At 43.6% G+C, this 15,931-nt stretch overlaps 1 protein-coding gene across 1 annotated transcript in view; it reads left to right on the plus strand.

The window, feature by feature from the left end:
• Nucleotides 1-15,931, plus strand: part of STOML2 (stomatin like 2) — a 109,685-nt gene that overhangs the window by 76,690 nt on the left and 17,064 nt on the right. The window contains exons 4-8 of the mRNA XM_085628136.1: nucleotides 7,759-7,817; nucleotides 8,018-8,119; nucleotides 8,605-8,739; nucleotides 10,090-10,234; nucleotides 11,519-11,598. Of these exons, the coding sequence (XP_085484262.1) occupies nucleotides 7,759-7,817; nucleotides 8,018-8,119; nucleotides 8,605-8,739; nucleotides 10,090-10,234; nucleotides 11,519-11,598 (521 nt within the window). The remainder of the gene's footprint in view (nucleotides 1-7,758; nucleotides 7,818-8,017; nucleotides 8,120-8,604; nucleotides 8,740-10,089; nucleotides 10,235-11,518; nucleotides 11,599-15,931) is intronic.

Genomic DNA, 15,931 nt, shown 5'->3' on the forward strand with positions numbered 1-15,931 from the left:
CCCAAAATTCAAATGTTATTTCTTCGTGCCCTCCCTTCATAGTCATCCAGCTGTTTAGCCATCAAGGCCTGTTGAGTTTGCAGTACACTGACTTGCTGTTGGAGCTGAGATGTGTCCGCCTGCAACGCATCTGTCGCGTCCCCCAAATTTCTTACTTTGGCATCCATTTTGTGAAAGTCCGCGCGGAGCAGGGGCACCTCCACAGTCAGAGTCCATGGATGTGTGTACCCCTGAGATGGCCTCCATGATGTCGTGGAGTCCGCCTATGGGGAGGGGCCGCGTCGTTCTCCTGATGATTCCGCTTGCGTTGTGTCCCTCTCCTCTCCCGCCTTGTTCCAGGCATACTAGGCTAGTCTGGTTTTGCCCGAGGCTTTGGGTCCTTTTCCACTCGCCATTACCGCTGGCGAACTGGTGCACCGCCTGTGGCCTGCCCTGGTAATCACCGCCACCTGCCCGGTGGAAGCTGATTCCTCGGCGGCCTGTCTGGTTTCCCAGGGGGCGGCCACTAACTTGCTTGTGGCACTGGACTGTGAGCAGCGTCTGTTGGTGTCCACTAGGAGCTATAGCTCTGTGTCTCTTCTGGGTGCAGGTTCAGGCCTTAACTTCCCCTGGTGTCCCCTTCCCTGCAGCGGGATACCTGTGTGGCCCCCTCTCGTACCGGGATGTCCCAAGTGTCATCTCACTTCACCTCCGCGTCTCTGGGTGCCGCCATGTCCCAAAGGCCTCCTCTGACCCAATGCCGCTATTATGGGAGCAGTTCTGTTGGGGTAGTGCTGTGTCTCATGAACCGGCCCTCTCCGCCGATTCCACCGCTATTGCCTCTGCAATTATGTGCTCTGATGTTGCCGCCCTGTGTCGTTACGGGCGCTTATAGAGGGGGAGGGCCGCCAACCGCCCGGCGAGGCCAAACCCCAGGCCTCAGCCGGGGCCTCGATTTCAGTCTGGCCGGCCGGGTCTCCTCTCGCCGCACTCCCGCCCCGGACTCGCTGCCTCTTCTGTAGCCGATACTGGCTCTGCTGGGTCGAACCCGCTCTGCGGCACTGCCGTTCTCTCCTTGACTTGGGTTGAGGCAAACTCGCTGCCTCAGCGTCCAGGGTCTCATGGACACCGCAGTCCGCGCCGAGGCTCCAGGGTTCACACGGTCGAGCGCTGCGCTGCCGTCATTGTGCGCTCACCATCCACAGCACGTCTGGGTTTTTGAGCGTGTCCAGGGCACCTCTGGTCACTGCCAAGCCACCAATGAAGTCTTTTGGGTGCAGGCACCTTCCCCCCTTAAATTCCGGGCTAAGCACTTGGGTCTATCAGGATGAATGTTGGATTTTGCGGCGAGGGCTGAGGAGCCTCACTAAGGCACCGCCATTCGCATCAGCCGCTAACCACGCCCCCCTCGTTTTGTGCCTTATGTTCCCCAATATAGTTACATCCAGGATGGACAGAGTGGCTGATGGGGCCACATGGTGCCACATGCCAATGCTGGAGGGCTACGTCTGGTGAAAGAGTTTACGGATCCAGCCTCGGACCTGAATGATACTCATAACGTGAGGAATCTGAAGGAAGATGAAGTAAGTATTAATTTGAATCCACATTTGACAAACCAAGCAGACTGGCATGTTCTTTCCTGTTCAAGCATTTGGTACATTGATTCTGTAGTGTCTAGATATGGATGTGCGCAGACAGACTGGCCCTTCAGTTTTTGACCTTTGCAGCCTCACCTGGTATACATCCTGCTAACTGTGAGTAGGATGCAAACTTCCTTTACCATGGACTCAACTAAGCCTGTCACCAAACTTTTTTGAGGATTTTCGATTTCAAAGCCTTCACGTTCTCATTATGGAAACGCACCAGATGACTCTGTGGAGTCTTTACTAGGATAATGGCATCAGAAGCAGTCGCACTGAATTGAGAGAGGTACCACATCTGCACATATTTGTTTGACTGGCTGATTGAATTCTCCTTTCCCCGAGATTTGTTCACACAATCACCTGACTGGACATTTCAATCCACATTCTGTTTTATAGTCCCAGCTTTTCCTTCCCATTCATCAGAACTATACCGGATTAAGATTTGGGATAGACTTGCCTCATCCAGGGAGACCTCTAACTATTCAACAAGTTTACAACCAATTCTACTCACTCTTTATTGTGGTGTCAGTAAACTCTGGTCCTGCCATCCTTTTGTGTCTAGATCCCTTGTGTGCGGAAAGGGATGTGCAAGATTCAGAGACGGCACTTCTCTTGTTAGTGCTAGGGGTTCTTTCTGCAGTCTCAATGCCCACTTCCAGTGGTAGTGGTTCCAGGAGTTTAAGTTACTAACAGTGACACCTTACACTCCTCTAGTGCCTTAGGTCAAGATAACCACAGACTTCTAAGTACAGGTTCCATACCACCATAACCGCCTCGTGGTTCACTTCTTGGGCAAACTCCTAAACATAAATATTGTGGAGCTGAAGGCCTTTGTACTAAAACTTTAGGAAGATAGTTTTCTTTTACACAAACATCGCTACAGCAGTGTTGTACATCGACAAGCAAAGGTGCATTGTTTTGCAACAGTACACCGCTCTAACTTTTGACAAGTGAGTGTGGACTTTGCATTATCAAGATGCTCTTATCAGTCTTTCTGATGGGATCACTGAACTCCCTGCCTTAGCAGCCCTACTCATGCCCTTCACAACTTGGAAATGTCCTTCCTTTTGAAGAAGTCCTCAACTCGGTTTCCTGGATTGACACTCTCGCCACAGACACCATTCTTTTAAATTGTGGCAGGGCTTTTCAGGAAGTCTTTCTCATTTCACTTATTGCACTCAAACAAGCCACCCAATCACTGGTGCTATCCAGACTCGACTACAGGAATGCAAACCTCACCGGTACAGCTCGATCCCACCTAGCCCCCCTCAAAACTACTCTCAATGCAACTGCCAGAATGGTCACCAGAGTTAAGAAATATGACCACCTATCACCCGCACTCGGAGAACTAAAATGGCTCCCAGTCGAAATGAGGGCCAGCTTTCGGACTGCCTGCATCACCCACAAAGCCTTGCACACAGGGAAACCGGAATACCTGGCTTCCAAACTCAAGCCGGCCAGACAAGAAACCTCAGGAGCTACAACACCATGCTACTCATCCCCTTGAAAACACGCAAACAAAAAACTGCTGCACGATCCTTTGCACCAAAAATCTGGAACTCCATCCCAGCCGATATCGGGACTATCACTTCCTTTATAACATTCAAAAGACTCCTAAAAGACCTCTACTTCAACCGTGCCTTCCCGAAACGAGAGCCGCCGCCGAAACGCACTAGCTTGCACTCCGCAGCCCCTTGACAATGTTCCACTACTACCTACCTCCTCCTACAATCTGCAGCCACTCGATAATGCTCCACCTCAACCTACCTCTTCAGGCACCTTACAGCCCCCTGACAATGCCCCACCTCCCTCTTCAACCCTCCCCGATTTCTTCCCTCCCCCCCCCCCCCCCCCCTCGTTACCTCCTCCCGGAATGAGGTTGAGCCCAGGTCAATGTGCGCTCATTGAGACTATCTCAGGACTTCCTCACCTCAATGACGCTCAGCACACTGGGTTCTCTGAACATTTATGTGGAACTTTGCCTTTCTTATGTGATTTCAGCTTAATTTCTGTTGTAAAGCGTCCCGATACCCTCTGGTCTGGCCAGCGCCATATAAAACTTCTAAATAAATAAATACATATTTGATTGCCAGACTGGCTGTAGGAGCTGCCACCTTCTGTTTTTCTTGCTCATGCAAGAGATTCCCTTCCAACAGCAGGACGTAGCACTTCTTTTCCATCCTTGATCACTTAGATTGGTTCCGTAAAAACTGCTCTGTGACCACTTGCCGATATTTAAAGGGAATTGCGTTAACCTCTGTTTTGTTCATTATTTTTTTTCTCAAACTTCCTCTGTATTGCACATGGACTTTACAAATTACTGTTTAAAATAAAATGGCTGGATCTGGTATTGTGGTGGAATCTTGTACGTTTTCTATACAATTTTAAAAAAAAAATCACAGAATAAATGGTCTACTTTTAATCTATTCCCACCCCTCTAATAAAGCACATTCGTATTACACCCATATAATACACATGGTCATCCATTTGAGATAACCTAGAGAGCTTGAATTATTCTGGTCTCTTCCTCCTGTTCCTTCATAGCCATAACTACTTCTCTGTGTACTGTAGTAATTTCACCCCATAGCCTGCCTCTCCCTCTAATTGCCGTGCATGCAAGTATCCCTCTGGATGCTGCCGGGATGTTGATGTGCTAGTTGGCAGTAGCTTGGTATGAACTGAGAGTGAAGCAGCTGTGGCTCTTTTCTGATGCCAGAGATCATTGAAAGGACCTGTTGCTGAACACCTTACAAGGAATCACACAAGAAAAATGATGGCTAGAAAAAATTCATATTGGATGCAGATGTGACCGTGGGAGAAGCAGACGTTTATCAAGCTGAGGGGGAAGAGACAGGGTTTGGTTCATATGATCTATAGTCCTGACCTAGTATAAACAGGTCCCCTCATTTCAACATTTACAGGCTCCTGTCTGCCCGTTCTAATTCTAGACATATAGGAGAAATGATCGGTTCCTTCCCTACTTTCGCTGCCCTTTGTCTATAGGTAAGGTTGTGGTTCCTTGCTAGTGCAACCTCTGGCTTCTCCAGTTATAGGTGGTGCCCTCTCTGCTGCTCCATCACCCCATAAGAAACATTGCTTAGCACTGCTTCAGAGGACATATCACCAAAACAGCGCCCAAACAAGGCCGAATTGACCAGCTTTGGTTTAACTGGATTTATGTAAGAAAGGATAGCTCCTATGCGCACTTCTTTACAGATGCTGCGCAGGTTGACCCATTGCAATTTGGCTATTGGACGTTTAAAACTGCGGCAGTCACCTTTCGATACCTTGGTATCCATATCTATAGAGAAGCAATTGACATATTTGATGGTAATCTGACCCGGGCTATTACAACTCTTAGAACGCAGATACAATTTTGGACATCTCTGCCACTGTCGGTGGCGGGCAAGATAACTATTGCTAAAATGGTAGTACTCCAGAGACTACTCTATTATTTTACAAATCTACCAATTGAAGTCCCAGCACGTGTGTTTAAAATATTGGATGCTTTACTAGAGGAACTGATATGGGGAGCGGGACGTAGGAGAATAGGACTATCAAAGCTTCAATTAGATACCAGGCAAGAGGGTCCGGGGGTCCAAGATTTTAACGCATATTGTTATGCAGGCCAGTTGCAGTGGCTAGTATACTGGATCGATGGATGCAATCTGCAAAAGATTGCACTGTTCCAACGTGGCTGGGAAGGGGGGGGGGGTACTCCATGCACTGCTGCTGCCGCCTAACAGTCAACTTCCATTGTCTCAGTCTCCTTTATTAAGAGTTGCATTGTGGTACTGGAAAAGGGCACTGCGATACACGAAGGTAATGAAACCATATGCCCCAAATATTCCACTACTTGGCCTCCCTCTACCATTGGGGAGGGTCACGCTGCGGCGCATTTCCGTATGGGCAGAGGCAGGAGTGAACACAGTAGGAATGCTATTTATGGACAACACATTGCTGACACATGACAGCTTTACAAGGGAGCAGGGAGTGCCAAACAATCTATTTCTTCTGCATGCAAATATTGCACGATATGTGTGATCCACATGGGCCCCGGAGGGTGCGGAGCCTCCGACACACGAGTTGGTGCACATGCAGTATTTAATGGGAACAGGCAGTCACTTGACTAGGTGGTTATACCGGGGGATTTGCACGCATGCTGCAGTATCACTACAGACAATTCGTGAAAAGTGGAACACTGATTTAGGTCGTGACCTGACTGATAAACAATGAGGCAGTTTATTAGAATACCCAAGAAAGTTGTCGCGGAACCCGAAATTTAAATGTATACAACTTATGATAGCGCATTGTGCATATTTGATTCCTCACAAGTTGCATAAGATGTTTCCAGACACGACGGACACATGCCGTAGGTGTCACGCCCCTAATGCGGATCTATTACACCTGTTATGGAGTTGTCCACGATTGGCACACTATTGGGGCAACAGTACAAACAATACTACATGCCGTTGTTCCAGAAATTAGGGGAGAACCATTAGAGTACTGCGTATTGGGAATAAGTTCTAGGAAAAAGAAAGGCAGTCCCACAGCTCGATTTGCAAATTCACTACTGATACTGGCTAAGCGAACAATAACCATGCATTGGAAGACTGCGAGGGCGCCAGTAGTACTGGACTGGTACAATGAAGTGGTGAAGTGGGGCAAAGCTGAAAGTGCGGAATTACAGAGGGAGTAGAGCCGGGGATTGAGGAAAAAACTTATATCAATGGAATGGAATGTGATGCTAGAAGAATTCATAGCAACAGAGACTCAGACCTCGTAGATTTAACAGTGTACTTCCACTGATGTGGAGGGCATAATGTACTGTTGGAGGGAACAGGATGTTGTTTTGCTAGAATTGATTGTAGGAATTATTCGCTAAAGTTGTGTATCTACTTACAAATGTCATATACTAGACTGCTGACCGATACAAGTACATGCACGGGTACCGGAGTCTAAATAGCGTTGTGATTCTTGATGGGAGGAATGGCTTGATTAGCTTATCATTGTAGTTACAGCTGGTTATGCGAGCAGAACTAGTGCATATTGGAGACCACTGACATGCATTGCATAATTAATTGGATTATCACACTTATTGACATGAGATGTTTAATACGTATCTACCGCTGTGCCGTTAAAATGTTTATTGAAGACTCACTTTATTGTATAACAGTATGTGTGTAAGATGTATTGTATAGAAAATTAATAAAAACATGTAAACAAAATGTAAGAAAGGATAGCACATTAATGGAACATTCCTATGGGAGAAAATTCTGAAAATGTTGGGGAGCCTACCACAACGTGATTTTGTGTGTGGTGCAGCAGGGAATTATTTCTCATGCCACTGTTGTCTGTCACGATTTAGAAAAGGGTTGTTCAAGGTAGGGGTTGGAGGGTTGGATCCATGGCATATTTTCTGGCTACTCATCAACTTCTTAAATTATTTAGATATAATTCATTGCACTCAATCATTGCACATAGCGGGCACGTTTCCACATGGAAAGCATTTCCTTTCCAGATGGTTTCTTTGCATTCTGGGACTTTTTATAATGGGCATGAATCCGGCTACAAGTCCCAGAATAAAAAGAAAAAAAGCTGAACTGGATTATCTAGTTCAACATGCACCTGGGAAACTTGGCAAGACTGACTGACTGCATGAAGATGTATCTTATGTGGATATCCAGAAATTCTTCAACACTTCTGCTGTTGAAGATTTTTGGTCATTTGGGACTGTAGAAATACAAACATTGTTCTTGAAATGTCTGTAATGTGCTGTTTTTCATCTGTTTTCATTATCCGTGTATGCTAGAGAAAGTGGTTATCTAAAGTTTTACATGAGCTTGTTATAGCGCAACACATTTTATAAAAAAAGGTTGCCTTGGTATAGGGAACACCCTGTGCAACCCTTTTCTCCTGTTCAAGGCCTCTATGCCTTAACTTGTGTTTTGAAATATCTCCTTAGGACACCCCCACATGCCTATTGCATGAATTGCTGTCAACAGCCGCTTGTTTGTGCCCAAAAGTCTAGTCCCAAGGAGCATAACAGCTAATTCCAGCAAAATGTGTGACATGACATCATTGTTACGTTTGAGTGGTCACGTGGATTTGTAATGTTTCCTCTATTCTTCTGCAGATAATGTGACACTAAATATTGACGGAGTTCTATACTTGCGGATATTGGATCCCTATAGGGTGAGACGTCTCCTCTGCATTTCACCAGTTACTCCATAAGCAGTTCTTCATTCTTATGCTCCTCTCTTTAATCCCCATTACAGAAGTAGTTGCTTTAGGTAGTTTAAACTCTATTGCTGATGTCTGATTGTGTCATCCATGCATTTAATGGTTCTTCCTTTATTTTCCTTTCCTTTCTCTTCCACGTGGCCCACTCCCAGGCAAGTTATGGAGTAGAAGACCCCGAGTATGCAGTAACACAGCTGGCTCAAACCACAATGAGGTCGGAGCTAGGTAAACTTTCGCTGGACAAGGTCTTCCGCGTGAGTAGAATTATTATTTTTATTTTCTTGAGCAGTGCCCAACACAACCCTTGCATGTAGTAACTATGTTTGACCTCTGGAAATTGTCCTGTATGTAGATTCTGTTCTATGTCATGATACCCGAGTTGAGGCGCAGCGCTCGATCGGTTCATGATTTGTTTCTGTAGTTGTAATTCAACAGAGTTCCCAATCATATAGGAAGCTCATAGTGCCAAGTCTAAGACTTCTTACATATGATCTAAATTACCCCCAGCTAATCTCTTGCCAAGCCTGGCCACACTAGGACTTTTTTTTTGGGGGGGGGGGGGGTATTTTACAGAGTTTCAAAGTAAATTTCAAAGCAAACCGCAACGTTCTTCAACAACTACCGCCCTCCTCCCACTTCCCGTCTCCAATTAGGCATCACATGGCAACCAAAGAGACACATTCCTGCTAAAATTTCACACAGGTCTCTGAGTCATAGTTGTTGCCCTCCCTCATTTTAGGAAAGAGAGTCTCTCAATGCAAATATTGTGGACGCCATCAATCAAGCTGCAGATGTGTGGGGGATCCGATGCTTGCGTTATGAGATCAAGGACATCCATGTTCCTCCCAGAGTCAAGGAGTCCATGCAGATGCAGGTGAGTGTGGTAATTGGGGCTTTGAATTTGCTCTCTCACAATGTCCTTTTAAGAATGAATTTTCCAAAGCTTTTTTGGGCACTTTGGAGCACTGAATCCCATCTGGTCTAGTATTCACTTAGTTTCAAGTCTAGGTGCTACATTGGTAAAGAGGGGGCAATGAAAGAAAAGTAATGGATTTAAAGTGTCTTTATATTTTAAGGTTTTGTTTGTGTGCTCAGTAACCTCATAGGTGAATCACCCTATAGAAAAACAGCAACCTGTGTCTCCCCTATTTTTTGGTCTGGCTTGACAGCACAGATGTCGCCAGGCAATTATGTGAGCATCACTAGCGCTTCAACGCCTCATCAGGAGTAGTAAGCGCTATATAAATGCAATTAGAATACAATACTAGAGCAGAGCTTTGGCTCCGTCCACATGTTTGGAACCTGGAATACATGTTTTGGTTAGACAGAATTTGTGTGCTTCAGCAAAAAAAAGTGCTTGCTATTCACACAGTTGTAATCATTTTGTTTATACATCCAGCTCTCTAAACCTGAGCCTTCATGGGCCCACACATGACATAGGAATGCTATTAAAGTGCCCAAAATAGCTAAATAATTTGTTATTTTTCTCACTCAGCAGCACAGATGGGAGGAGGGCAGTCATTAACCTTCATGAATTTTTAGGTCTGGCTTGACAGTGTAACTGTTACTTGAGCTTTCAACCTAGACCAATATTATTCTACAGTTCTTTACTTCCCACATAAATACACCATACTATTTGTGTAATGCTTCACATTACCATACATCATGCCTTTAAAGCCAGACCTATTGGTGTTGCTGATGCTTGTCTTTACCTTTTGTTACAAAAGCTGACTCTTTTGTGCTCATATTAAAGTGTTGCAGCGTAGTTGTAATGAACGTGTGCCTACCTGTTGGTCAAACAAATGCATAAGGGCTTCAGTCAGACTATGAATGAATGGGAACAGAGAACAGTCTCTATTGCTATTACCACCAGTACTTTCTATGGATTGATGCTTGGATTTTAAGTGGTAAATCGAACACCCTGGAGTATAGTGGCCATGCATTTATTTCAGTCTAGATGGAGTTCTTGGCCAACATAAAATGGGAAAGGGGTCCATCTGTATGTCTAGTATAACTCACCTAGACATCGAATTGTAGCCCACAATGCGTCACACGTTACTACCATTGATTCCCTATATATGGATCTGGATTTTGGCGAAGACTTGAGATGCTGTCCTGTTGCACATGACACCTCACAGATATAGTGCATGATCTTCCACCCCGGGTTCTGGTTTTTGCCTAGTTATTTCATTGCTGAGGAAGCTTAATGCGTGCCTGTGTTTAGGTGGAGGCAGAGCGAAGGAAGCGGGCTGTGGTGCTGGACTCTGAAGGAGCTAGAGAATCTGCCATAAACGTGGCAGAAGGCAAGAAGCGAGCCCAAGTTCTGGCATCTGAAGGAGAGAAAGCAGAACAGATAAACAGAGCTGCAGGTAAGTTTTCTAGTTCATTTCGGCATCATCTGTCCAACCAGTCATTCTTTCCAAGGCTCACATATTTATGAGTGATTCTCCGTTTATTATTCTGGTCCAGAATGTTCAGAGGGTTCAGTAACCAACTAATTCCATGCACCAAATCATACTAACCGAAAATGGACGCTTGGTATAGCAGGCTCCTTATTCTTCCCCAGTGGCGGTTATTTATAAAGTTCAGCTCAAAGCCTCCTCACGGTTTTCCAATATTTAAATTGCAAAAAATTGTCATGAGTGCTAACCTCCGTGGCAAATACATTTTTTACTCCCCTCCCACAAAATCATTCAAAACGTTTCATGTTTCACTTTTCTGACCGGATGAGCGCCCCCTGGTAATCAATGCATGCTCATTTTGTGCCTTTAACAGACCCTGTCAGGATATAGTATAACTAAGCCTTTGTTAAAGCTTGTCCTGTGAGGAGGTGTCCAAACCTTGCATCTCATGTGCACTGTGTATTTGCACCCATTCAGTCAGGGTTATCTCAGTCCACTAATGTGCTGTTTGAGTGAGGTTGAATGATAATATCCTTTAGAAAGACTATGAGTGACCATAGGTGGCACTGTCTTATGAGTCACATGTCAGAGAGGGCTGCTTCTGTCCTTGTTGGGACCTTGCAAGTGACTTCAGTTTTCTTTGATACCTTGCTGGGCTTGGAGTTTACTTATGGAGAAAGTTGTAGCCATCTGAAGTATCAAATAAGGCCCCAAGAGAATAAATCCAGCTGAAGCGTACATGTTCCTGTATTAGGGGAGCAAGGCGACTGGGTGTTTCGAATTCCCATTAGAATGATGGCACAGGTTGATATACTTGGGATACTGTATTCTTTTGTTTTAGACACTAACTTCAGTGAGAAACCAGACTTACACTCTCTTGGGATTTCTCTTATCTGCATTTTGATGTATGCGCTGCACATCCGCAGTCTGTAATAAATATTAATTGGCTTTCTTGGTCTCAATTTATTGCCCTTGTTTCTTTCATTAACATATCTAATTTAGCATGTAAACCTGTCCTACGATATTCATGTCTCTTGAACATGCATACAAATAGCGTTTGATTTAAGTTCTCTCTTTACCGTCCTTGAGACTATCTTCTGATTTAGAAGCTTTCTTTAAAGTGCTTCTGGTTTCCTGCTCTTTACAGATATTGTCTGCTGTTTACTGCTGCTTTGTGCTTGGGATTTTCAGCTTTATATGCAGCCTGTGTGGTTTTAGCCGGGAACCAACATTAATTCTGTTTCCCAATAGGTGAAGCAAATGCTATCCTGGCAAAAGCCAAGGCGAGAGGAGAAGCCATCCAGGTGCTGGCAGAGGCCCTGACGAGTCAGGTAGGTTTCATCCTGCTGAAGAGAGAGAAGAGCAGAGGTTTGCTTTCTTGTAGGTCTGTTTCTGATTGTCTTTCAAGGTGCTTTTCAGAACTTTAAGGAAAAATATATCTTTGGTCCTGAGTGAAGGCACTTTTTACTGACCGGGCCCTGGTAGTTCATGATACAATTATTATTTTGAGATTTTGTTTGTCTCTTTGTCTTTAATGTGAAAATATACTATCGGCAGCTGACCTACGCACAACTGGAGCGACCCTAGCAACATCCACATCTTTTCCACATTTACTGGGAATAGACTTCCTCCTCGTCTTTATCCCTTCAACAAGTGAACATACCTCCTTTTCTAGTACATTTTGTCAGCACCAATGAGGAATGGCTTTGAAGGGGAGTTGTGGCCTCCCTCTAAATTCTATCTTCATCATCAACCCCATTCCTTAAGTGTCCTTCAAAGTACAGCCTCCTTCCTGCTAGAGCAGCGACAGCCACCTACTATTGAATTTAGGATAAAGGAAGAAGCCCACTTACATAGTCCCATGACCTCAGATAGTGTTAGGGAGATTGCTGCCGCCACATTTATTTGGTGGCATTTGGTGGTGAGAGTGCATTAGTGGTGCAGCTGCAAAATCGAGGATGGAGTTGGGCTGTGTGATACGCAATGAGGTGACCCCCTAATGATTGATTTAAGGTCCGGGAACAGGGGGAACAAGAAAAAGCCAACTATACTGAGCAGTATCCCTCTAGACCTAAATGATTCTACTTATTTGGTACACATAAAGATAAATACCACAACTATGTATACAATTTTGTATCTATTTTATTCATGTTTTATACATTTTTGCAATTATTTATTTTTTTACTTATTTTGTTTCTTCTGTACATTGTTCTCATACAATAAAATTCATCTTTTTTAAGAAAGTGCAAACTATACATAAATGGTTCTGTCTTTTTCCGTGAAGTACAAAATCAAAAAAGGATTTGATTATTATAAAACAGATCACAACAATAGTTCAAAGGATATCCCCACACCTAACACACCTCCAAAATCACTCCATGCATATCACTTTCATACAACACCATTCATACTACACCCCAAAAGAGAGGAACAGCGTGTGCAGTGCTCGTCCGAGCTTAGAGCGAGCCCCTAGATCCTCTGATGTATAGCTAAACGTTGGGGTGTTTCATACAAACTGGTAGACGCACGTTTCGGTGGCCTAATTTCCTTCAAATGCCACCTTCCTCAGGACCTGTTGCTACGTGTTTTAAACACGGGCAAGGGTGGGGGCCTGGTTATCTGGAAATCAATAGAATAATGTTATACATCAAATTTTTATGTAGTATTATTTGATCATGTATATGTACCACAGGAGAAAGAACTATTTGTCTCCATGAGATTAATTTCTTTAAACTTTATTTAACTGTCAGGCTAGCCATAGCGCTACTGAGTTTGCTGCCCTCTAGGTCACATTGAAAGAATGTTATTAGTAGAAAAACAGAAAAGATTAATTACAAGGAAGAAGAGAGTAGAAAAGTAGATAAATTGTCAGAGTGATCATAGCATCTGTTTCTACCTCTGTTCTCATATGAGTCAAGAGAGCATTTTCATACTGCAAATAATTGTACGTATTCACATCTCCCTATTCTTTCTAAAAATATATATAATAAAGAAAGGATCAACGTAATATACCTGTTCTATGTCAATATGCGATGATGAGGCCCACTGGTTACAGTTTTAGTCCATATAGATTCCTCTCATCAAAAGACAGCTTAGCTGTGGCTGTTACTGTAAAAAATGATAATGATTAACTATTCTGGTTGTACTTAGCGTGACTTTTGTGCCTACACGTACGCTCTGTATGTCATAATCTAGCCTACCTTATATGCTTTATAGTTGTACCAAGTCTTTAAAGTAGAGCTATAGGAATACCATGTAATCAGTGTTCACCGTTTTTTTGGGAGACGCTGGGTATCTTCGATTTTCGTGAAATCTGAGACTTTCCTGTATTAAGTAATAGGGGCTAAGAGTTATTACCTCATGCGTGATTAACAATGCGAGCTAATACTGGTTTTTACCGGTTACAATGGCATCGATCTGTTTGTAATATCACCTACTTGTTATGAGTATGTCCTAGTCTCGTTGTTGTGGTTTCCTCTTCATCGATGTCTTTTACCAGATCATGATTACTGTGAACGATTGTTTCAAGGTTTACGATCTATTTCTTGGCATCCTGACCAAATAGTGTGGGGGAAAGAGGGATTACGGAAGAGTTAACTTCTTTAGCTGTCCACAATGCCAGTTTGTTTAAACATACTATGTTAAACACTAATCCAGTGGCCATTCCCATTAGACTATTTATAACTACCGAGAGGTTAGTAGTGGAATCTGTCCTCTACTCGTGTTGTTGTTCTCACTGGAATTTCTCAGTGAGCATTGACTCGGGAATTAATGCCATATTGGTCTTCTCCCTATATTACGTTATTCCCTCCCACAAGTTTTGTAACTGATCTTATTCCAAATAGCATACTTCATCGGTTAATGATACGAATGCAATCTATTTGAAAAGTTACACTAACAATACGTTCCGTTATACTCGCTCATAACGACGGTAAATAAGGGTCTTGTTTTGAGGTATCTCACCTGTTAGTTGGTGATACGTGTTTCCCAGCATAAAAATCTTTGACGTGGTCCAGCTCCGATCTGGTCTTGAATGATACTAAAGCCTTCTATATATAGTCCTACCTCCCCGCCTTGTAAATGATTAATACAGGGCACCTGTGGCTCGCTTTGGCGTGCTGCATGATGTAACTCCATACGTGTCACGTTCACGAGGAGTTTACGTGAATGTTTCCTCCATCTTGGAGTGGTGTCAGACGGCTTATCCCCTATATGGGCTCAATATAAACTCCACAAAGTTACGAAACATAGGCGCAAACATTAGCCTCATGTTTCTTAAAGGATAAAGAATGATATCTAATCTAATCCTTCGTGGAACCTAGGGCCCTAATCTTATATATCCCTAAGCCCAAGGTAGTAATACTGCTATATTCTTTTCACAAATTGTGGGCGCCATTTTGGATAAGGTAATGCCGACATACATATAATGGACAGTATGACTATATTCGATCGTAAAACAGGAGCACCATGTCGGGTTTAGTATGGTGAGTATTGATTATGCATATGTCGTTAAGCGATAATGATGACAGATGTCAGTACTCAGTTATCTCCCTTTTGCAAGCGGTCAATCTATGTATACCCAAACTGACATAATCGTGGAATTCAATTCACTCGTTTTTTTCCCCGCCCAAACTGTGGCATAGAATAATAGCAGACCCAAAATATTTGTAGTCTCATTTACATAAACCTCATTTTAGATGCGTTCGATGCCAACAGTATAACTTCTTTTAGTTATTAAAACGAGAACCTATGCAGAGCATGGCCGCCATCTTAGATGGGACCCATATGGTATGCTAATATTGAGATCGTACAGTTAAACAAGGCAAAAAACAAAGGCAGCAATTGATATGTTTAAGACTTGTACGTCCTAGAGTTGGTCTCATACTATATCCTACTGTTGGGGATGGCCTTCAGAACCATGAATTAACGATGACCTAATGGTGTTTATAGGTATATAGGTATATGGCAACTTATTATGTGTAGTACCAAGAGGAATGGCACGAAAGGGGATACATGTAACTTAGATAATATACAGAAGTCTGTCATCTCGTGTGCCATAATATTTCCTCATTTAGACCATTTTTTACTGTGTCCAGAGTGTAGGTCTCACGTATTTTCCTTACTTCTTGGATGTCCTTTCCTGGGATGTTTTTGATCTTTTCTAAAATCAACCATCTCAGTTCCTTCTCATTATGGTGGAAATCGATACAGTGTTGAACCATAGGGCTGGATAATTTTTTAGTTTTTATAGCTGATCTATGTTCGTTGTAACGAGTTCTGAACTCTCACCCTGTCTCGCCAACGTATCCGAGAGCGCAAGGGCACAGAATAAAATACACCAGGTTGTGACTTCTACAATTTGTGAAGTCACGCAATTTTCCTGTCTTTCCTCGGTAGTTCCATGATTCAGTAACTAAGGCGCTCTCACAAGCAAGGCATGATCCACATTTGTGGTTACCTAGGATCGGAGGTCCTATTAGCGTCGTTTGTAGGTTCTGTTGTCTTTGTTTGGGCCTTGTGTTGACAAGGCTATCCTTGATATTGCGGTTTCTGCGATATGCAAGGATAGGCTTCTGGATAGTTTCTTGCTCTTCGTCTGCATTCAAAATATGCCAGTTTTTATGCAGGGCCTTTTTTATTTTAAAATCGAGAATTGAATGATTC

This window comes from Triturus cristatus, chromosome 2_1 (assembly GCF_964204655.1).
Source record: "Triturus cristatus chromosome 2_1, aTriCri1.1, whole genome shotgun sequence".
Classification (NCBI taxonomy): domain Eukaryota; kingdom Metazoa; phylum Chordata; class Amphibia; order Caudata; family Salamandridae; genus Triturus; species Triturus cristatus.